We start from the raw sequence: 23,246 nt of genomic DNA, 5'->3' as shown, positions 1-23,246 counted from the left end.
CTGTTCTTTCTAAGCCTGAGGTTGCCATTTCATTGTAGGGTCACTTCGCTCGTGTGAGCACACAGTAGGCACTCAATAGACAAGTGAATGGGTGAACACACAGATAAACCCCCAGGTGTAGACGGCTGCAGATTCCTGGGCTGAAGAACAGAAGAGCTGGGTTCTGGTCTGAGCTCTGCCAGGTTTGCAGTGATGTGATCCTGGGAAAGTGGTTTCTCACTCTAGGTCTGTTTCCTCTACTGTAAAATAGGGGATCTGTTGTCATTTCTCCCTCTGATACTGTGATCCTGCTCCACCTAGATATAGGATTATATTCCTATGTCACTTCCACTCAGCTTTTTCTCTCTCTCTTTTCCTTGCCTTTCCCCCACTTTCAAATATATATAGTAGATCAATAAATTACGTAAGGGCAGGTTGATAATGGAACTGCTGATGGGCCAGGCTTATGCACAGTGCCGCTGTGAGAGCAATAGAGTTTGGACCTTGAACCAAGCAGCTGTGGCTGGGAGTTGGAGAATCAAGTCTATCTTTAGCTAAGTGTCTGTAATTACCTAATTTTCTCTTTGTGCATGCCTGGGAGAGAGGATGGTGGGCAGAGGGAGCCTGCTGTTTAGGAATTTTTCTGGGTGGATGAGGGGGTACCCTAGAAAATAGGATTTTATAAGCTTCTTATCTATCGGAGGCAGCTATTTCCAGCTGGGCTGGTGCCCAGGAAAACATCCCCGAGTCTTATTCAGTATCCTAGCACAGAAGAAGGATTAAAATTAGAAATGCCAGGACTTGGGCTGAAACTTGTGGCCAACTTAGGATCAGGAAGCTGCATTCTGTTCCTGGTTCTGCCATATACTGCCTGTGGACCTACAGGCACACGGTCTAGCCTCTCTGAGCCTCAGTGTTTGACTCTAATTTCCCTCTTTAATGGAGTGAGTGCACTGCCCACCTCCAGTGTGATGTGCTGCAGTGAGATGACACAGATGAGAGCTCAGTGAAACTGGCCTCTCTACAAGTGCCAGGGGTTATTACTAACTTTAGTCTTTGGGTCTGTGTGATGGGGTCCAATTCGTGGGTGGAGGGAAGTAGAGACGAATTTGGGAATTTTGTCTGCTTAGTTCCCCGAGTAATGTTATTCACACCCCCACTACTCCCAATAAGATAGAAAGGATAGGTTTGAGAGAGGTACCATTTCTTTGCTAGGAGGACACTCCAACCTACCTTTCTCCTTGACAAAACTCCTGACTTTCTGGAAAAACTTTTTCTTGGCTAGAAATTCCACTTCTTCTGCTCTCATTTCCAAATTTGGGGGGCAATGGAGGAAGAACTCTACTTGAGCCCCTCAGCTAAGGCCAGCTAGATAACTTTTCTTACCTAGAGGGGGCTTTCTCTTGTGACTGTCTCCCTCTGGGGCTTTGGGCCTGCGAAGGGTTAAGCGAGCCACACCCTCAGCAGGAACAGCCTCGGACTTTGTGCTGAGCAGTCTCTGGCCTTTCCTGGCTCAACTGGCACGGGGAGCCCAGGCTGGAGGAGGCAGCACAGAGAAAGTTCAGAAGAGTGGAGACTGGCAAGAGGAGGGCAGCCTCTTTCCTGGCTTCCCCAACACCATGGACAGCTCCCATTAACAAAGGCACCTCTTACCCTTGGGGCCTGGGACTCCTATGCCCCCTTCCTGTCAAATTGGGATTTCATCCACCATTCTCCAAGGGACACTGAAGTTACACCCTAGTCCCAGTGTTGGGTAAGTCCTGCCTTGACCTGTCACTGCTCCTCTTTTAACAACTTGGGCTGCCACAACTGGGGGCTGCTTCCTTTCCCCTTCCCCATCTCCAACCAATCACATTCCCAGTCCCCTCAAATCCAAATCCAAAGAAGATGCCTCTCCCAGCCCTGCTTCTGCTTCTGCTTCTCACCTTTCCCTGCCAAGTTACTTTAAAACTTCTTCTTTTTTAAATCTGGAAAATGTGGGATAATAATAGTGCCTCCTTCATGGGGATATTGTAAGCATCGAATGAATTAGTATATGTAGTGTTTAGAGCCCTGCCTGGCCCATGGTAAATGCTACGTGATTGCTAGAGGCTGCTGTTATCAGTATTCTCGTTGCTCCCTCAGTTGTGTCTTTCTAGGAAGTGAGAAGTGCTCTCTTTCCCTGGAGCTTGGGGAAAGCAGAGTGAGGGGAGGAGGCAGCCCGTGCTCCCTTCTTGCCCCACCTTCCATTCCTGCTTCTCCCCACCCCCACCCCCGCCGCCCAGGTTGAGTGATGCAGGAGAGTAGGAGGATGTGGCTCTTTTGTTCCTGTTAGGGAGTGGCACTGACCATTGCACTAATAATCCTGCCCTGTACCAGGCCACCCTGCCTACTCAGGCCCACAGGAAAGACTGAGGAGGGCTGGGCTTTCTCCTTAGGTTGTACCTGCCGTGTGCTTGCTGCATGGGGGCCGAGCCCCACAATGCTCTCTGTTCCTCTTTCAGTTCCTCCTTTCCATTTCCACCAGCGACTAAAAAGCTGGGTGTGTCCCTCGGGGGCAAAGTCCATGACAGAAGGTTGCAGGATTGGATGTAAAAGCTGGAGATAGAAAAAATAGGGACAGATGTGTAGACACATCCAGAGGTCCTGGCAACTATTTGATGTTGGGGAACCAAACTCACTTTCATTTCCTTTGGGGTATTCCAGTCTTTTATGGAGGAATGCCTGCCTCTTCTCTAACTCATCACCTTGTCCAGTCCCCATTTAAAAAATGACTCCCAATGCAGTCTATACAGAAACTGAAATATAATAATGTACACTTGAAATTTACACACAACGTTAAAAGCCAATATGACCTCAATAAAATAAAAAAATTTAATGGGTATGGGTGGGCTGGGTGACTGAAATAGGGGCTGTCAGAGGTGGGGAGTTGAGGATAACTGGGGGCAAATAGTCCAGGAGTCAGGACCCTGGCCAGGGCCTCGGTGCAGGAGGGAGAGGGCTGTTGGCGCCCGGCTGCGGCAGAAAGCTTTGCTTGCCCTTTCCTCCTCAGCCCTCTCCTGCAAGCACAGCTGTGCCCCTCCAGTCGCTGCCTGCTGGGTGCCTTCTGCACCCTGGAGGTCAGAGGCAGGTGGTCATGTCCCGCCTCTGCCCTACCCCCACCAACCCTGACCCAGGGAGCAGAGGATCCCCTCACCTCCCGGGGAGTCTCTGCAGCCTCCCACAGTTAGCTTGGGCTAGTCCAAAGGCTCTCCTTCGTTGGGGGTACTCCTTAGGGCCAGGGCTTGAGGGGAGAGGAAGGCTGTCTGAGGCCCTTCTGTCTTTCTCCCTTCAAACAGTAACTGGCTCCTACAGCTGAGCAGACGTCAGCAAATTGCCCCTCTTACTCCCAGAATCAATAGCCCCTCTGGATATGACTCTCCTGGAAGGTTCCGTGGGGGTGGAGGACCTCGTGCTCCTGGAACCCCTGGAACAGGAGTCTCTGCTGAAGAACCTCCAGCTGCGCTATGAAAACAGGGAGATTTATGTGAGTGCACATGGGTGCCCCTGGCTGTGGATGTGTGGCCAGAGAGTTCACGTGCTCTCACTGCCCCGTTCCCCAGCCCGACCCCCAACCTCCACCCCGCTCATTCCCTTTACCTTCTTCCCCGGCTCCAGACCTACATTGGGAACGTGTTGGTCTCAGTGAATCCCTACCAACAGCTGCCTATCTATGGCCCGGACTTCATTGCCAAATACTGGGACTATACCTTCTATGAGCTGAAGCCCCATATGTGAGTAGAGGGACCAAGGGAAGGCGACAGGGCTCCAGCTTCCTGACGATGAGACATTCTAATTTTCCCTATCCTTTCTCCTAAAGGAGGTTCTCCAGCTGTCCCTTCCTCCCCTGGCCCTCTGGAGGCCCCTTCCTAGACTGGTCACTTGCTTGAGTCTGGTCTGAGTGGGAGGGTGGATGCATCTGGGGGCTGAGGATCGAGTGAAAGATGGTGTCTTGGACTGGTCCCATACTAGACATCAACCGATTCTTCCCCCCCAAAGCTATGCGTTGGCAAATGTGGCGTACCAGTCACTGAAGGACCGGGACCGAGACCAGTGTATCCTCATCACGGGCGAGAGTGGAGCGGGGAAGACCGGTGAGGCACCTGGCTAGGGAGCCAGGAGTCACTGCTAGAACTCCCCCCTTATCTCTTTCCAGTCCAGGCCTAGTCCTGCCCCACCCCCCAAATTCCTTCCCAGTTTTTCTGACTCTGAGGGGTGCGAGGTGCTGGAATGAGGGACGCTAAGGAGAGTGGGGGGGGTCCACATGAGGGTTTCTCTTACAGAGGCTAGTAAGCTGGTGATGTCTTACGTGGCGGCCGTCTGTGGGAAGGGGGAGCAGGTGAATTCCGTGAAGGAGCAGCTACTTCAGTCAAACCCGGTGCTGGAGGGTGAGAATTCCAGTCTCTGCCCTCTCCACTCCCTGCCAGCTGCCCCAGAGTCACCCAGCCCTGGGCCTTCTTCCTCAGAGTTCCAACACCACTGCCCTTGTTCAGCCTGAAAAACCTGAGATAGGCACGATGGCAGAAGACCTTCCTCCTTTCCCTTCTCTAAGACCCGCTCCTCCCCTCAGCCTCCTCACTCCTCTCCCCTTGTCTCTGCAGCTTTTGGCAATGCCAAGACCATTCGCAACAACAACTCCTCTCGATTTGTGAGTGACCATCTCCCCGGCCTGGGAGGAGAGGGTGTGGGGGCATGAGAGGGAGGAACACGGCACAGACCCCTCCTGGACGGGGTGGTGAGAGGAGGAGGAAGCAAAGTCTCTCTCTCTCTGGTCTCTGAAGGGAAAATACATGGATATTGAGTTTGACTTCAAGGGATCCCCCCTCGGTGGCGTCATCACAAACTGTACGTGTCTCCTCGTTCCACTCCCTGCCTCTCTTTTCCGCCTGCCCCCCAGTGTCCCTTTCTGCTAATCTGCTACTGTAGGAAGGAGGAATCTTAGACTACCAGACCTCCCAAACACTAGCAACACCAGGGATGAGGACAGAATTGGAGGGAAGGTGTGCTGTCTCCCAGGCCCTCAGAACATTATTTTCTAATTCTCTGCCAGATCTGCTTGAGAAGTCCCGAGTGGTGAAGCAGCTTGAAGGAGAAAGGAACTTCCACATCTTCTATCAGCTACTGGCTGGAGCAGATGCACAGCTGCTGAGTATGTGCCTGCCCCAGACACATGGCAGAACGTCCCCAACCTCCATCCAATCCCCAGAACCCCCGTCCCCTCTGGGTCCCTGCAGCCCCCTTCCTTTGAGCCCCTCAGACTCCTCCTGCCTGCATTCCCCACCCTGAACGTCATCCACCCTTTCTTGGAAACAAATCCCCTGACCTCTGTGTTTTCTTCCTTTTCTTGGGTTTTATTGCTAGGAATAAGTCTTCTTGTGTCTTTACTGCTCTTTCTCCTCTGTCTTGCTGAGTTCCTCTTTCCCCAAGCTGGCTTCAAAAATGGAATACTCATTTCCATCTACCATCTTTCCTATCTTCGATTTAAGTGACTTTATTGATAGCTCAGCAGTAAATCAGGCAGGATAGGATGTTGCAAGTGTTCAAGAACTTTCCATGAGCTCTAACTGAAGTTGTTCTGGGTCTACATCTGCCTCAGCCAGAACCCTGTCCTTGATTTCCTCTTCTTACATAGTTCTATGAAGGTTCCATTTATTCATTCATCAAACATCTCTTGAACACCTACTATGATTGAACATTGTGCTGGCTTCTAGGGACACAGAGTTGAGTAAGACATGGACCCTGTCCTCACAGAACCTACTGTCTTCTAGGGATGGCAGATGTGTGAATAGATACATTGCAATACAGTGTGATCAGTGCCGATAGGCCCGTGTAGGTGGCTATAGAAGTAGAAGGCATGGAGCACCTTACCTTATCCTGGGGAAGAGACCATCCCAGCCTGGATGCTGGGCAGGCCCAAGGTCTCTCTGGGTGGACATCACAGCGGGGTATGGCAGGACTTCAGGCCGTGCCAGAGTTTGCCTCCTAATTCCCCCTCTGGCTCGGAGGATTGTGGGTGTCTGGCCCCCAAGGACCTGTCCCTTTGGTTTCTGGTTATTCTATGCTAGACTTGTGCCTATCTCCTTTTCTCCTTCTGGAGATCGCTATGGTTCAAGAGCCCCCGCAGGTCTCATCCTCCCTCCTGGCTTAATAGTCTTGATTCAGTTTGTCTGAATCATAGGCACTAGTGTCTTGTTCTGGCTGATTCTGCCACTCATTGGTTCAAGTTGAGTCCAGGCAGGGCCTCCCTGGTATCATCATCCCAAGGCCTTTCTGACTTCTCCATCCAGACATCCCTCTTTAGCAGACTCCTGTTTCAAAATTTGTGTCTCAGGGGAAGCTGCCATTAAACCCTAGTTTGAGGGACACTCCCTGATTCTCAGATCACTTGAATGACAGATATTGATATCCCTCAAGCTCCACGATTAACCCACTCCTTTCCATCTCAGGTGACCAGCTTTGACTATTCCTTTGATTTGTTTATTAAAAAGAAAAAAGTTCCTGCATGCCAGCCAGGCACATAGAGCATAAAGATGAAAAGCACAAGCCCAACACATAAATTGTTCATTTGTGGGAGAGACAGAAAAAACAAGCCTAGCCTGTGTGTTGTGGGTTGGGATAGAGATCCACCACGGGGAACACGAGAGCCATTTGGCTCGTCCTCACAACGTCAGAGAAGACCTTCCAGAAGAGGGGTTGGGGTTGGAGAACATAGTACCTGATGCTCTGTCAGTGCCTAGTGAACAAATAGTGAATGTGCTAACCCAGGCCAAGGGTGAGGTGTCGAGGCTGGAGACGGGTGGGATATATGTGCTCATCTGTCTGTCCTCTCCTTTGTCCTTCCAGAACTGGAGACTTGAGCAGGATGGAGGGTTTGCTTGTTGGTTTTTATTGTTTAGCACCCTGAGGGTGGGGAGTAGAGTAGAATGAGGCTTTTCTTTTATAAATATTGGGAAAAAACCCAACAATTATGAACACTCAAACCCTAAATACTACTTAAAAATTTAGTCTATCATTATAGGAATTAATGATCCCAAAACAAAGGAGGCAGGGAAGAACCTTCAAATAAATAAATGAGTCAACGTAGGGCAAGGGCTGTGAGGGTCAAGGCTGGAGGGCTCCAGAGAACCCGTGTACTAACCTCTTCCCCCACACTGGCCCTCCCAGAGGCCCTGAAGCTGGAGAAAGACACAATCAGCTATGCTTATCTGAGCCGAAAAGTGTCCAGTGTGGATGGCATGGATGACGCCTCTAACTTCAAAGCCGTACAGGTGGGTGCCCAGGTGGGCCCTTAGGTCATGCCCTGAGCTCACACTCTGGCTTTGATAAGGGAGGCATTGGACTGGCCCCTCAGGACAGCCTCTGATTTCTGCTCTTTCCCTCAGAGTGCAATGGCCGTGATTGGGTTCTCGGAGGACGAGATTCGACAGGTGCTAGAGGTGACAGCCCTGGTGCTGAAGCTGGGGAATGTGGAACTGGTAGACGAGTTCCAAGCCAATGGGATATCCGCAAGTGGCATCCGTAATGCGAGAGGTCTGTACCACCCTGCTGGAGCCGCCAACCAGCTCCCTGAATCTCCTACTGCCATTTCTGTTTTTCCTCCTCTCCAGCATAATTGAGTTCACTTGGATTCAGTCCCATTCAGCCCGCTCCTGAGTTCTTCCCCAAACATACTCATGTAGAACTCCGAGGGAGGCATATTGGAACGAGGTTTTGAAGTTTGGTAGATCTTGGTTCTGGGACCTCTCTGAATCTCAGTGGATTCTTTGCAAAATGGAAACAATTACACCTATTTTGGGAGATTCTCTTATTAAAGTAGATAATGCATGCAAAGTGTCCATATCTCTCTTCTCCCTTCTTCCTCCCTAGAGATTCCTCCAGGGTCAGGACTTCCCCAGCAAGACCCAGGGACGCCAGTCTCCTAGCAGTTCATGCACCAGCCCCCCCCGCTCCCTGGGAGAAAGCCCTCTCTCAGGCCATGTTGTATTTCCTCATCACTCCAGGTATTGAGGAGATTGGGGAAATGGTGGGCTTGAATTCAGAGGAACTGGAGAGAGCCTTGTGCTCAAGGACCATGGAGACAGCCAAAGAAAAAGTGGTCACTGCACTGAGTGTCATCCAGGTAGGGGTCCTACGGGGGTGGGGGGGGGGCTAATTTCAAGTCTGTTCTGTGGCTGCCACTCTAACCGGCTGGCCCTGCCCTGCAGGCTCAGTATGCTCGGGATGCTCTGGCTAAGAACATCTATAGCCGCCTTTTCAACTGGATAGTGAATCGAATCAACGAGAGTATCAAGGTGAGAGATTGCCCTCCTCCATCAGCACTCTCCTGCCTGCTCACCTTTCTTGCCCTGGTCACCAGCCCCATACCTTGGGTTCTGAGAGGAACAGAGTAAGAAGGATGAGGGGTAAGCTACAGTTCCTTCCGGTAGTGTGTTGTGGAAATGTCTTTGGTTTTTGAGTTCGACTATCTGGATCCCCTACTTACTAGCCGTATAGCTTTTCAATTTTGCAAAGGCTCTGAGCATCAGCTTCCTGATTTTGGACATGGGACCCTAATGCCTACCTGCTTCACAGGGTTTGGTCAGGGTCAGATAAGATTATGTACATGGTTACCACAGACCCAGCAATTCCACTTCTAGGTATATATCCAAGAGAATTGAAAACAGATGTCCACATAAAAACCTATACATGAATGTTCATAGAGGCATTATTCATAAGAGCCAAAAAGTGGAAACAACTCAAAAGTTCATCAACTGATGAATGGATAAACAAAGTGTGGTATATCCATGCAATGGAATATTATTTGGATATAAAAAGGAATGAAGTACTGATACGTGCTCAACATGGATGAATCTTGAAAACATGTTGAGTGAAAGAAGCCAAATACAAAAGGCCACATTTTGTATTATTCCATTTATAGGAATGTCCAGCATAGGCAAGTCCATAGGGATGGGAAATAGATTAGCGGTTACCAGGGGCTGGGAGGCTGGGGAATGGAAATGACTGCTAACGGGTAGATTTCTTTTTGGGAGGATGAAAATGCTCTGGAATTAGGTAGTGGTGATGGGTGTACACCCTTTGAATATACTAAAATACCACTGAATTGTATACCTTTAAAGGTAAATTTTATGTTATGTGTATTAGGTGAAAATAGAGCTATTATTAAACAATTATGTACATGAAAATGCCATCAATTTAGAAGCTATTACTGGAAGGCAGCAGGATAAAATGGGATTTTGAGTCTAGGTTTGGTAAATGCTTAGTCCTTTTGATATTTGATTTTTTCATCTGTAAAACGGGAATAATCACACCTTATAGAGTTATGATAAGGATTAATGAAATAAGAACATAAATTTTTTTGTAAAATGCTCTACAGATATAAGAGATGGTTATTTTCCCGAGAGAATTTTAATGTCTTTCTACTTTGTACCATGGGAACACCAACCTGGAATCTATTTGCATCTTCCTTTTCCTCCATTCCTCCCTCTTTGCTTGTCCTTCAGCATTTTGAGGAGGAGAGAGAATAAGTCACACCAATTCCTTACCAGCTCGGTCAAGCTCACCTGAGTTCTATTTGCCCCCTGTTCCATCACATCCAGCCCAGAAGGGCCTGGCCTGGTGTGCAGAGGGGGCCTGTCCTCAGATTTATCTATTTTTCCTCTTCAGGTGGGCACCGGGGAGAAGAAGAAGGTAATGGGGGTCCTGGATATCTACGGCTTTGAAATATTAGAGGTGAGAGAGCTTCACCCAACCTCATACCTTGCTTCCCTAGGGTTAGGGTGACAGCTCAAAGTGGGGATGGGAGAGAGGGGAGGTGGGGCTGAGATGGAGGAAGTCTCTTGGGCTGAGCTGGTCTCTTTCTCTAACCTGTGTCCCCTCTGCAGGATAATAGCTTTGAGCAATTTGTGATCAACTACTGCAATGAGAAGCTACAGCAGGTGTTCATAGAGATGACACTGAGAGAGGAGCAAGAGGAATATAAGAGAGAGGTAAACAATGCCTTCTCTCCACGTTCCCTCTGTGATGTGACTTCTAGGCACACGCCAGGTCTTTCTATCTCCTTGATCACCATTTCCTCTCAGTTGTCCCCAGATGGGAACACAGAGGACGAAAAGTTTCCCTTGCACAGCTGAACATTCCAGCATTACCAAGAAGCCCTAATTTTCTGCTCTGCATGCCCCAGGTCCCCATCCTCCCACTCCAGGCCAGGCAAGGAAGGGGCCAGATTGATGGAAGGGTGTGTGGCGGGGGGAGAGTCCTGAGAAGAGGGAAGTGACAGCTGTGCTTGGCCTGTGGCAGACTGCGAGCCACATTTAGAAGGGACATTTCTCCTGGGCTTGGCACCCTACACATCCCTTTCTGTGCCCTTCTCTAATGTCTCAGAATCCTTTGTTTCCCCCGGGCCCTAGCTGATGTCGCCATCCCCTCTTGTAGCACCCTGATCCAAGACTTCCTCACCAGAAGTGCCCCATGGCTCAAAATTTCTGCACTCCTTCCCCTGTTCCGCGAAAACTCCTGTTTTCTGCAGCTAGGTGTTAGAAAAGCTCTCTGACTGAGCTCATCCAGTCCCAAGTGTGAATGGCTGAGAGTCTCACTCGTCAAAACGCTCCCAGGGCTGCTCCCTGTGAGCTCTCGGGAATCTGTTGTGGCAGAATTTCAGACAATGTGGTCACAATGGGTGGAAAAGTTTTTTCAGTTGTTTTGTATGTTTGTATTTAAAAATTTTAAATTATCAGATAGATAGGTAATTCATTCCCATGCTTCAAAATTCAAAAAGCTTAAAGAAAAGTATCAAGAAAAGTCTCCCCCCAAGCCTGTCTCCAGCCTCCGAGTCCCGCCCCAGGTAGAGGCACCTGAAGTGGGCCCTCCTTCCAGAGGCCTGTTATGTGTAGACGAGTAAATCTGTAAACACATTTTTCCACAAACTTTATTCAAGTGGCAGTGACTACACTCAGTTCTACACCGTACTTTCATCAGTTAACAAGAGATCTTTCTGTGTCAAGTAGATAAAGATGCTTTTTCACATGGGATTGTAAGGATATCATAATTTGTTTAACAATTGGGGAAGGTATTTCTGGGATGAGGTGAGAGGGCAACTTAGCTCCACTCTGCATTCCCTGAAGACCTGTGAGGGAGGAAGAAGAGAGGCATGTGTTCCCCAGCCACACCTGGGCCTGGCCGGAACCTGGGAGGCCTGGCCCTTGGCTGGGTTCAGGAGCTTTCCTGCTTGTAGGACTGATATGCAGCAAATCCCTAAAGTGGAGAACGACTGTCCTTGGGTCTCCTGCTTCTGTACCGTTCTTGCTTTTTTTTAAAAAAAATTATACAGTCCCAAAGTACCGTGTAGATCAGTAGTTCTTAAAGTGTGGTCCTGGGCCAGCAGCATCAGCATCCCCTGGGAATGTGTTAGAAAGGCAGGTTCCTGGGCCCAGTCCCAGACCTGCTGCCTCTGTCGCTCTGGGGGTGGGCCCAGCGCTCTGTGGTCTAACACGCCCTCCAGGTGACTGTGATGCACACTCAAGTTTGAGAATCGCTGATGTAGGTCTTTGAAGATGTGTCAAATTAGCTTTGTTGTTTGAGGCTAAACTCACTCGTGTGCTCTGGTTCCATAGTTCATTGCCAGAGCAGTGTGGCCATTTGTTCTTCCACCCACTCAAGGGTCCTGCCCCACTCCCACAGTAGGGTAACCCCTATCCCAATCTTCACCCAACATATTACATTTCCCTCTCCACCCTGGAGCACCTACAGGGCTTTCTGCATTGCGTCGCCTCTCTCACACATGTGGGTCCTCCCATATGTCTGTCCACCTACCCCACAAATTCTCCTCCAACCTTGGAGGGATGGGGATGTAAATAGAAACCACACCAGGGCCCCTCTGCACTGTAGAGCTTTCTGATAGTCCTTTGTGGGGTGGGTGAGAGGGGGCCTGGGTCTGGTGAGGTCTTTGGAGACTTGTCTTGGACCTGCTGCCTGTAATTTGTCTCCCCTTGCAGGGCATACCGTGGACGCAGGTGGACTACTTTGATAATGGCATCATCTGTAACCTCATTGAGCATGTGCGTTCTCCTTCTCTTTCCTGGGACCTCCCCTTGCAGACTGCCTGAACATCCTTCCCCTATCTCTCTCTCTCCTCCCTCCCCTTGCCTCGCGTGGTAAGGATTGTAAAGAGGGCAAAAGCTGAGGGGGCAGAGGGGCAGCAGTGAGGACATGGACATCTTGGAGGACCAGGTCTAGGTTGGGCTGATCTCGTTCTCTGGGTAGAATCAGCAAGGCATCCTGGCCATGCTGGATGAGGAGTGCCTGCGGCCTGGAGTAGTCAGTGACTCTACCTTCCTAGCGAAGCTGAACCAACTCTTCTCCAAGCATGGTTACTATGAGAGCAAAGTCACCCAGAACGCCCAGCACCAGTATGACCACACCATGGGCCTCAGCTGCTTCCGCATCTGCCACTATGCGGGCAAGGTGATATGGCTGGGCTGGAGGGTAACGGCTGGGCCTAGGATTGGCTGAATGAAATGGGGGAGTAATTGGGGGGAGATGAGAATCTAGAATACTTCACAATGAGACTAGGAGGGCCAAGTGCTGGGACAAGGTTGTGGGTCCAAACCCATAGCTGTTCCTCTGCAGGTGACATACAGCGTGAATGGCTTCATCGACAAGAATAATGACTTACTCTTCCGGGACCTGTCCCAGGCCATGTGGAATGCCCAGCACCCCCTCCTTCGGTCCTTATTCCCAGAGGGTGATCCCAAGCAGGCATCTCTCAAACGCCCCCCAACTGCTGGGGCCCAGTTCAAGAGTTCTGTGGCCATACTCATGAAGAACCTGTATTCCAAGAACCCCAACTACATCAGGTGACATGCTGGGCACACAGGGGAACATGCTACATGTGTGATGGCATGTGCAGGGTCCATGCACTCTAGAACATCCACGTGGGAGACATGTCTGGAATAAGGGTATCAGAAGCTCTTTACTCATGGAAAACAGAGCCAGACGAAGAGCTGAGAGTCCTGTAGCGGGGAGGGCATCAGACTTTGGTAGGGACCATGCTATAGTGAGTGAAACTAGGATGGCCAGTGTGCCCATTTCCTCTGAAATTTCTCAACTTGGGAATGTGTGCAGAATAGGGGTGTAGAGACTAGGGTGGGTTACACCAGCAGAGGGGAAGCTCCTGAAGCCTCTGTCTTGGCCCACCTCCCACCAGGTGCATAAAGCCCAATGAGCACCAGCAGCGAGGTCAGTTCTCCTCGGAGCTGGTGGCAGTCCAGGTTCGGTACCTGGGGCTCCTGGAAAATGTGCGGGTGCGGCGGGCTGGCTACGCCTACCGCCAGCTATATGGGCCCTTCCTGGAGAGGTACCGATTGCTGAGCCGGAGCACTTGGCCTCGCTGGAACGGAGGAGAGCGGTGAGATTCAGTGGGGAGACTGGGGAGCAGGGAAGGGCAGTGCGGGGAACATCTGTGGGAAGGGCACAGGAGATGCCGTGTGCATCTGCTGAAGCTCGGGGGGATGGATACTTGGGGAGATAAATTTAACGGTCCCTTTTCAGAGGCTCTGAAGTCTGTTTGCACCCTGAATGCTTCTCCCAGGGTGAGAGGGTGAGGGAAAATGTGGAAGAGGATCTCCTCTGGGATGCCCCTCGGCACCTTTCGCGATCTGCTCCTGTAGGGAGGGGGTCGAGAAGGTCCTGGGGGAACTGAGCATGTCCTCAGAGGAGCTGGCCTTTGGGAAGACAAAGATCTTCATTAGAAGCCCCAAGACTGTGAGTTGGAGAGTGCACCTGCTTTTGGTGGGCATGGGAGGAGGAAGAGTCAGAGAGTCCCCTCCACCCCCCACCAAGAGAAAGTCTGGAGGGGAGGGGAGCATCCATAACCTGGAATGGAGAGTGGGTCAGGAAGTCTCCTCTCTGTGGGGACTTTACCCCCGGGAACTAATCCTTGGGTTCCCACCCTCCCTGAGCCCCGGGAGTTACATGTGCTTCACAGCCTGCTCTGGTGCCTCTGACTGAAGCAAGATTGAAGGCTCAGGGTGATATGCCACTTGTGTCTGAGTTTCCAAACCTGGCACAGTGCCTGCTACAGAGTTAGAACTTGGCAGATGCTTGTTAAATGAATGAATGAACTAAGAAGACAAGGGAATGATGGAAAAAAAACACTCGCTGGGCAACCTCTGGTGCTGGGGGTACAGGAAGAAAGAGCGCTGTTCTCCAGGCCAGCCTCCCTGTCCCACACTCCTGCCTCCCACAGCTTTTCTACCTGGAAGAGCAGAGGCGCCTTCGACTCCAGCAGCTGGCCACACTCATACAGAAAACATACCGAGGCTGGCGCTGCCGCACCTACTACCAGCTGATGCGCAAGAGTCAGATCCTCATTTCTGCTTGGTTTCGAGGCAACATGGTACCAGTTACCCCCAAAGTCCCATCCCCCTCACTCTAATAGGAGAATGGGAAGTGGGAGACATGGTTCAGGAGGTGGAGTTTTTCTAATAGGCCCATTGCTTTCTACAGCAAAAGAAACGCTATGGGAAGATAAAGGCATCGACATTGTTGATCCAGGCTTTTGTGAGAGGATGGAAGGTAATGGGGCAGGGGAGAGGGCTTTCCTCCCCACAAGTTGTTCCCTCTCCCACATGGTTCCTCCTGGGTTGTGCCACCTGTTGGGGACAAAGAGTAGCAGAGAGCAAGTCCCGCCTGCACCCAGGACACAGCTCTGGGAGATCCAGAGCTATGGCGCATCTGTGTCTGTGTCTGCTCCCAGTGTGGACACAAGTTGGGGAGATCTGTATAGATGCCTGGCTGTGTCTCTGACTTGGCAGCAAAGCTGTGCCTTCTGCTTTGAGTGTCCTCCTCATTGCCACCTTGTCTGACTTTACTCCCTCGCTCCAGCTACAGTCGCAGCTCTTTATCTTACTCTGTTCTTTGTGTGGTTGAAAAATAGTAGACGTCTTCTAGGTCTATCTTCTATCTTCTAGGTCTAACTGTAGCTTTACTTTGGCTCCTTTCTCGTATGTCCCTGCCAGGTCCGCAAGAATTATCGAAAATACTTCCGGTCAGGGGCCTCCCTCACCTTGGCAAATTTCATCTACAAGAACATAGTAAGTGGTGGGGGTCGAGGGTGGAAATGGGGGGTGGAGGAGGGAGGGATGAGTTCGGAAGAGGAAGATGTGGGATTTGAGAGGAGATGACTCAAAGCTTTTTCCCAAGAGCTTCCTTACTCTGTATGCACTTATTTAAGCCCCAGGAGAAGAGGGCATGGTGTGGGACAGCAGCCCGCAGGGAGCAGGCCTCAGTGACTCGGGCTAGGGGCAGAATCAGAGAGCGTTTTGGCTTGAGTGGGCACTGCAGGCAACCTTGTGGCAGGAAGGGGTCCCAGCACACCCACCAACTGGTCCAGGCCTGAGAAGACACCTGGGGCTGGATGGCTAACAACAGTTGAGGTGAGACTCAGTGGGGAGGAGGCTGAGCCTTGTTGAAGAGCAGAGTGAGGACACACATATGGTTAACTAACCCAACCTTTCAAGATCCATTTTAAGGTTAGGGTGAAGGTGGAGGTATCATATCTTCCTTCTGTCTCTTCTGAAACAATAGCAGGCGAGTCAGAAATTAAAACTTTGGAAAGACAAATCTTAATCCTAGAGGACTGGGTCAGGGTGGGCAGGAAGAAGCTGGGACCAGGCCTGGACATTCAAACTACGGGCAATTTCCAGTGAGAGGAAAACAGAGAGAGAGAAGGGTGATTTCCAGAGACATCCATCCCATGTGATGGTGCCTCTGAGAAGTGTCGGAGGGAAAGCAGACAGGGAGAGAGCAGCACTTCCTGTGAAACCTCAGGAAGAGCCAGAGAGCCGGAGGAAGAGCGGGAGATCTTGGACAGAGGGCCGGGGTAAATTAGAACCGACGTGCTCTGATTCGGGTTTGGACGCTTGTCAGGACTCTTACTAACTGCTCGTGCAGACGTGAGACACATCTGTTGGAGCGCCTCTGTTGTTGGAGAGGCTGAGTCCCTGCGCCGTGTTGAGGAATGTGGGCTCTGGGCCTCCTCATTGCCTCCCCCAGCCTTCATGGAGTCCTCCCCCTCCCCAGGGAAGCTCCAGCTTCCTAGGCCTCTTCCCTTGCCTGGTCTGTCCTCAGGCTGGCTCCAGGGTGTCTGTCTTTCTGGAGTACGTGCTCTCTTGCTACATACCTGACACCTAGAGTCTGATTTTGCTCTTGTCTCCTGACTGGCCCCTCTTCCACGTGTATATGATCAGGCATCTGCGCAATGTCACCCCAGGAGCTTTTGGGTTTAGACCAATATTTCGATAAATCACACTCCCTACAGAAGCACGCGCGCAGGGGCCCCCGGGCATTGACTCCCCCAGGCCTTCTGACTAGTCTATATTTTGCCATCGCCTTGCTTACAGCTAATGCTAATACTTAATATTTTTTGAACATTACCATGCACTAAGCCCTTTACATGCATCAACTCTAATGCTTTCAACAACTCTGTGAGGTAGGCCCTTTTCTTTCCCCCATTTTGAAGGTAAAAAACTAAGGCCCAGAGAAGTTGAATAACTTGCTAGAGATCCCATAGCTGGTAGGTGGTAGAGCTGGGATACAAACTGTTTGACTCGAGTTTAACCACTGCCGAGGCCTGCCTCCTTGCTCCCCAGTAGAGGCCTGGGCAACCCAGGCATCCTTGGCCCTAGGAGGTCTGCATAGGGAAGAACTTTCTGGATCGAGAAAAAACAAACAATTAAAAAAGAAAACCCTCAGAGGCTCCACATCAGTTGGAATATGGGGGATACTTAGGAATGGTTGTGGAATTAAATCAAACCAGACCCAGGCCTGGGGACTCCAGGGCGATTAGAGCAAGCCCCCTAAATCTGTAGTGGAAGGTGCAAAGAGCTGGGATAATTCCTGGAGAGTATTTTAACTTTTTTAACCTAACGTCTTAGTAAAAAGTTTTCCTAAAAATTCCAAAAACTTGGAAGTGCTCAAGATCAAGTCCTTTTCTCTACCTTCAATAATTCTATCCCGTAAACAGACAGGGTGCTAGGTGCTCCCTGGGGTATAAAGACTGAAGAGTCCTTGTTCTAGATTGGGGGAGATTAAACAGTCAGACGCCACGGGTGAAACTTGACTGGATCCTGGAACGGGAACAATAAAAGCAAAACTACAAAGGCTATTTTTAGAAGTTTATAAGGGACATGTGGAGAAATTTGAGTATGCAATGCTGTTGGATGAGTGTATGTGATTGATGTCGATTTTCTTAGTCATGGTGATGGAATTATGATTGTGTAAGAGAATGTCCCAGTTCTTGGGAGATGGATGCTTAAGTTTTAGGGGAAAATGTCATGATATCTGTAATCTACTTTAGGATGATATAGTAGCAAAGATTTTTGTAGCTGTGTGTGTGTTTATCTATACGCATTTGTATGTATGTATGCATGTGTTAGAGAGAGAAAGAGAGCACACAGACAGGGCAAGATGTTAACATTATCACTTGGTGAATTTATGTGAGGGCTGTGTGGTATACAGATGTTGCTTGTAATGTTTTTTCAACTTTTATGCAAGTTTTAAAACTTTAGAAATAAGAAAATAAATTGTACTTAATTAAAAAAGATGTTAAGTAAGATTATGTCACTCTTCCCCTTGAAACTCTCTAATGGTGCCTTATTTCACTCCAAACAAAACCCTGTGTCCTTGCACAGCCTACAAGGCTCTTCCTGACCCATCCTTGACCGACCAACCCTCTCATCCTCTCTCCTCTTGCTCAGTTTAGTCCCGTCACTCTGGCTTTCTGTTTCTGAAATATGTTACCCCTCATTCCTGCTTCAGGGTCTGCTTTTTTGCATCACAGCAAGTATAATTATAGAACATTCCATTATATGTCTATTTGCTTGTGGGCTGTCTCCTTCCCCACCCCCAGTGGAATGTAAGGTCAATGAGAATGAGGACTTGGTTTGCTCTCCTCCCTGCTGGGCCTCCACACCTAGGACGGTACCAGGTACAGAGCGGACACTCAGTAAATGCTGCTGAATGGTGAAAAAACTCAAAACCTTGGATCCTGACTCCCAAGGACTCCCTGTCTAGAAGAAGATTTCCATGCAAATAACAGTCGTACCAAAACAGAAGTCTAGACAAAGTGTTATGAGGCTTCAAAGAAAGGAGAGGCAGCCCTGGCCCAGGGAATCAGGAGGGCTTTGAGCTACCTCTCAAAAGATGGGGAGAATCTGGGGTGGCAGAGCGGAGATGAGAGCAGCATAAGCTGAGCATAGAGTGGTCATGCGTGGGCTGGGCAGAGGCATGACAAGGAGTCCTGGCTGGCTGGTGTGCCAGGGTAATGCAGGGCAGCCTGTGACAGGAGGTTGGGCTCTCAGGAGAGGACTCAATGCCAGGTTGAGGTGTTGGGCTTAACTGATCAGAGAGGAGGGGATGTCTGGTACCTGTCTAATAGCTAACGCAGTGGCAGCCTGCTGTAGGCAATTGTGAGCTGAGAGAATGGGAAGCTCCAGGAGCAAAATATTGAGGCCAGTTTTTATATTGGTTCCTCCCACCTCACTGCCTGGGTAGCAGGTCTCTGCTTAGAGTTAATCCTGCTCTCCCCTCAATCTCCTATTCATGCTTACTGCCCAGCCTCAAGCCTACACTTCACACCGAAAGAGACCCAGGAGATGCCTCCCTTCCATCTCCTCAGGTCCACTTGTGCTTCTCCCTATGAGTGCCCTTGCTCCTTTTACGTGGCAGGATCGGGGTGCGAGTCTGCCTGCTGAGAGGTCTTTCTCCTCATCGTTCTACTCCCCATCCCCCTACTCACAACCTAGGCACGGAAATTCCTCCTGGGGCTGAAGAACAACTTGCCTGCTAGTGTCTTGGACAAAAACTGGCCCATGGCCCCTTACAGGTGCTTCACCCGCGCCAATCAGGAGCTGCAGCAGCTCTTCTACCGGTGGAAGGTGAGTGGTCCAGCAGCCCCTCCTGGGGCCAGGGTCCTCGCCTCTCCTTTGTCTTTTTGTTCTCTTCCCTCTGATTTTCCTCTTCTGCTGCCTCTTCTACCATTTTTTTTCTTTTTTATTGTGGTAAAACATACACAACAAAATTTACCATTTTAACCATTTTTAAGCATACAGTTTGGTGGCATTAAGCACATTCACACTGTTGTGCAACCATCACCACCATCCATCTCCATACTTTTTTCATCGTCCCAAATGGAAACTCCGTACACATTACGCGATAACTCCCTATTTCCCCTCCCCTAGCCCCTGGCATCTACCATCTATTTTCTGTCTCTATTAATTTCACTCTTCTAGGTACCTCATCTAAGTGGAATCATACAATATTTGTCTTTGTGTGTCTGGCTGATTTCACTTAGCACGGAGTTCTTTTATTCAGGAAAGACTTATTGAGTACCTGTCTGGGACTAGGCCTCGTGCTGTGTGCTGGGCAGAGTTCTCAGGGGGCTTGTGTTTGATTGTTTCAGTCTCCCTTCCCCAGCATCCTCCCTCCCCAAGCATCCCTCCTCCCCAGTGCTCCTCCAGCCCCTGCCCTCTCTGAAGTGTCTAGTGCCTATCCTTTTCCCTCTGTCTCTCTTCTTCTCCTGTCCCTACCTCTCTCCTTCTACGTCTTGCTGTTCTCTTCACCTCCCTCCCCAGCCCTGCCCTCTTCCTCCGTGGTCTTAGCCCCTGCCCCTCCCCACTCGCAGTGCAAGAAATTCCGGGATCAGCTGTCTCCGAAGCAGGTAGAGATCCTGAGGGAAAAGCTCTGTGCCAGCGAACTGTTCAAGGGCAAGAAGGCTTCATACCCCCAGAGGTGAGGGCTTTTCAGACTCTGTGTAGTCAGTTTCATCAAGAGCAAAGAGAAGATTCCCCAGGTGGGATAGAGCAGTGGTTCTCAAACTCTAGGGTGCTTCAGAATGATCTGGCAGGCTGGATAACACTCAGATAGCTGCACCCCATCCTCAGATTCAGCAGGTCTGGGGTGGGTCCCAAGAATTTGCTTTTCTCACGAGTTCCCGAGGGATGCTGAGGTTGGTCCCAGACCACGCTCTGAGAACTGCTGAGATAGAGGACGTGGTGGAGGATGGGGGAAGGGGCACCGGAGGATGAAGATGGGAATTCAGTGGGGGGGCTCCTTGCAGGGCCTTGGGGGTCAGCGGTAAGGACCTTGTCTCCACTGCATACCTCCTGTGTGTCCTCAGTGTCCCCATTCCATTCCACGGTGACTACATTGGGCTTCAAGGGAACCCCAAGATGCAGAAGCTGAAGGGCAAGGAGGAAGGGCCTGTTCTGGTGGCAGAGACTGTGAAAAAGGTCAATCGTGGCAACGGCAAGGTGAAGGCCTGCATCCTGAACTCCCACAGCCTGATCCAGAGCCTTGGGTGGCAGCTGGAAGGGTGAGGGTGACACCCGCTATTCCTCACTCTTTCCTGTTCTGTCCCTAGATTTCCTCTAGAATTCTCCTCTTGACCAAGGGGCATGTGATTCTCGCAGATGCCAAGAACTCCCAGGTCAAAACAGTCATTGGGCTGGACAGTGTGGCTGGGGTGTCAGTCACCAGCTTCAAGGATGGGCTTTTTACCTTGCATCTGAGTGAGGTATCAGAACTGGGTGGGGGCAGGGCCTCGGACTGGAGAAAGTGGTGGGCATCACGGGGCTGCAGCGGGCTGGAGGTGATGGGGACCAGACCTCGCTCTCTGTGCCTTTGATGTCTCTCAGGGTGCTCCTGAGGAGAAAAGATGAATCCCTTCTCTGCCATTTTTTCCCCTTCCTCAGATATCATCAGTGGGCTCCAAGGGGGACTTCCTGCTGGTCAGCGAGCATGTGATTGAGCTGCTGACCAGGATATACCAGGCTGTGCTGAATGCTACGCAGAGGCAGCTTCCAATCACAGTGACTGACGAGTAAGGCCATGAGCTGGGGGAGAGGGACGGGTTGGGGGCAGATGACCAAGCTGTTAGTCATTGTGACCGGGCAACTTCGTGCTGTCAGAAGTGAAGCACAGTGTCAGGACAGGGCTTGGAAGGGTTTCTTAGTCTCCCGACCCAAGTTTTCTGGGTCCCTGAGTCTTCTGACACTGGGAGGGGCCCGAGGGAGGGGGGAGGGCACAGGGGAGTAGGAGGATGGACCTGCTTCAAGAAGGGGAGGGGAAGCCATCAGAAAATTACGGGACTAGGAGTGAGAGGATAAGAGCGCTAGCTTTGCCTTTCTGTCTGTTCCCTCTCCAGGTTCTCAGTGAGGTTCAAGGAGAACGATGTGGCTGTCAAGGTCATCCAGAGCCCTGGGGGTGGTGGGAACGGCAAGCTTAGCTGCAAGAAGAAGGGGAGTCATCACCTGGAAGTGGCTGTATAGTGAGGAGGTGGGGACCTCACGAGATTCAGCAGTTTCTTGCTGCAGGACCAGCACCAACCCCACCCACACACCTCTGGGGATGATCTCATGTCTAACCCTTCTGATCGTGGGGTGGGGCTCAGGGGTGGAAGAACCCTTGAAGAGGACCTTTCTTCTCCCAAACTTTTCCAGTCTTCTCTCCAAACTTAGCTTCCTCCCACCCTCCGCCTCTTTGCCCGCTAATAAAACAATTGACTTCCCAAAGGTTTGGTCAGTGTGGGTGGATCTCTGTTCCCCCATCTTCTCAAGGACTTGTGCTCAGACCCCCTTCCCTCCTCCCCTTTCCCTCCCTCAGGCTCCTTGGAGCCAGCTAATACAGATAATAAGAATGGAAAAGAAGGGAAATTGTCTCGGGCTCCTTGACCGGCTGAGCTCTGGCAGGGGTTTGGAGAGACTGGGGTGGGGATGGGGCTCAGGTCGCAGGTGGCCAATGGGCTGATTCATTAAGTGTGTCCCTGGAGGGAAGAAGTGAGGATCCGTGTCTTGGCATAGACTGGGATCCTTTGGAGATATTTAGCCTGAAAGAGGCCCGAGGCTGGAGGGCTCATGTGGGCCGAGGTAAGCTGGGGAATGCAGGGTCTCCGCACCCAGGAGCCCCACTGCCCCCACCGGCCCCAAGTTCAGCACTGGGCTTTGTCACACCTGCCTGCCGGCACCCACTTTTCCATACACCTGAGATGCCGGGCTGCTGCCAACAGTTATCTTGCTAATTGCTGTCCCGCAGCTGGGGCCTGCAGCTGGTGGCACTTGACAAGGGAGGCTCCCCACCCCAGGATCTCCCCCATCCCTATGACTGACTCCTTTCCTCATGCCTTCGTTTATTTTCCCTGTGTCATCGTCATTATTTTTTTCTCGGTTTCCAACTGCTGATGCTATCTCATTGTCCCTGTTTCTGTGCGCTCTGACTAATATCAATACGGAATAGTTTGTTTAATGCCTTAAATACCCACCCTCATGTCTGTTTCCTCAGAGACCGTCTTGTCTCAGTCTCTTCTGCCCGGTCTCTACCTTCAGGGAACAAGCAGCTCCTCTGTCTGCAGTAAACTTTAGATCTGTGCTCAGGGAGAGCCTACAAATGGCTGCCTTTGTTTCTGTCTCTGGATGTCTCTCCCACCCCTCACTGTCTCTGCCTTCCCTGCCTCTTCCCTATCTCCATGCTGAGCTCGCTGTGCCTTCAGCTGGGGTCTCCCTCCACCCCGGCTCCCATCAGCAGGCAGCTCACGGCCCAGGTGATCGTGCAGGGAGGAGACCTGATTAACTTCTCTTCTTGCCTGCAGATTAATCTTGCTCTTTGAGCACCAGCCCCGTGTTCTGGCACACCCTGCTCTGAGCTGAGATGGGATCCAGGGAGTCAGCTCTTCCCAGGCGGGTGAGGGGCTAGCACTGTCCTGGGGGGGCCGTGTCCTGAGTGGGGGTAGCTGAGGCTCTGGCCAGCCTTCCGCCACCCCCGACAGCGCCCCCCCCCACCCCCCCCATCCTTGACTTCTCAGAACCAGGCCTGTCTGGCTGAGGGCAGTGGTGACCGGGGCCTGACCGCCCCCGCTCTCCCTCTCATCTCCTGCTCCCAGGGCCCAGATTGTCGTCACTTTCCCACTGAAGTGTCTGGTCATTTTCAGAAGCAATTTCAGGAGAATATGCAGCTGCTGCTCCCTCTCCTGCTTTTCCTTTCCCTGGGGCTGAAGGCACTGTCAGTGCTCTGGGTGGGGGATGGTGGAGGGGGGGAAGGGCCTGGCTTGCTGGTCTCCCTCCTGTCCTCTCGCCATCCGTCATGTGGATGGATGCTAGTTTGAGGACGGGTGGGGTTCCTTCGCTTCTTTTCTCTCCCATCTATCCCTTCCTCCTCCTCTTTCCTGTCTCTGCCTCTCTTCTCTTCTGGAGTCCAGGATT

General features: G+C 51.0%; 1 protein-coding gene across 3 annotated transcripts; it reads left to right on the top strand.

Moving 5' to 3' along the window:
- Positions 1-478: 478 nt before the first annotated feature.
- Positions 479-21,563, top strand: MYO1A (myosin IA). Of its 3 annotated transcripts, none has more exons than XM_070619640.1 (28): positions 479-1,732; positions 3,297-3,484; positions 3,616-3,731; positions 3,997-4,091; positions 4,281-4,385; positions 4,599-4,645; positions 4,779-4,842; positions 5,048-5,146; positions 7,162-7,265; positions 7,380-7,527; positions 7,998-8,116; positions 8,202-8,288; positions 9,661-9,726; positions 9,879-9,983; positions 11,988-12,050; positions 12,256-12,456; positions 12,622-12,848; positions 13,199-13,399; positions 13,662-13,755; positions 14,240-14,389; positions 14,500-14,568; positions 15,012-15,086; positions 18,798-18,929; positions 19,676-19,782; positions 20,171-20,303; positions 20,414-20,566; positions 20,745-20,872; positions 21,197-21,563. In XM_070619640.1, the coding sequence occupies exons 2-28, from the start codon at positions 3,371-3,373 to the stop codon at positions 21,318-21,320; spliced, it is 3,126 nt and encodes a 1,041-aa protein (XP_070475741.1). In that variant the 5' UTR covers positions 479-1,732; positions 3,297-3,370; the 3' UTR covers positions 21,321-21,563. The 3 variants fall into 3 exon arrangements, 2 of the variants coding, with proteins under 2 accessions (XP_070475741.1, XP_008538788.2); XM_008540566.2 differs by having other exon boundaries at positions 560-1,732; positions 3,351-3,484; XR_011540100.1 differs by lacking the exon at positions 20,414-20,566 and having other exon boundaries at positions 1,592-1,732; positions 20,171-20,365.
- The last annotated feature ends 1,683 nt before the right edge of the window (positions 21,564-23,246 follow it).

Source organism: Equus przewalskii, chromosome 5, assembly GCF_037783145.1.
Source record: "Equus przewalskii isolate Varuska chromosome 5, EquPr2, whole genome shotgun sequence".
Classification (NCBI taxonomy): domain Eukaryota; kingdom Metazoa; phylum Chordata; class Mammalia; order Perissodactyla; family Equidae; genus Equus; species Equus przewalskii.
This window is presented reverse-complemented; position numbering and strand designations above follow the sequence as displayed.

Coding starts and splice junctions, on each gene's coding strand:
- MYO1A (XM_070619640.1), top strand. CDS start 3,371: ATGACTCTCCTGGAAGGTTCCGTGGGGGTGGAGGACCTCGTGCTCCTG. Junction 8,117..8,201: donor CTGCACTGAGTGTCATCCAG/GTAGGGGTCCTA, acceptor CCTGCCCTGCAG/GCTCAGTATGCTCGGGATGC. Junction 9,727..9,878: donor ACGGCTTTGAAATATTAGAG/GTGAGAGAGCTT, acceptor TCCCCTCTGCAG/GATAATAGCTTTGAGCAATT.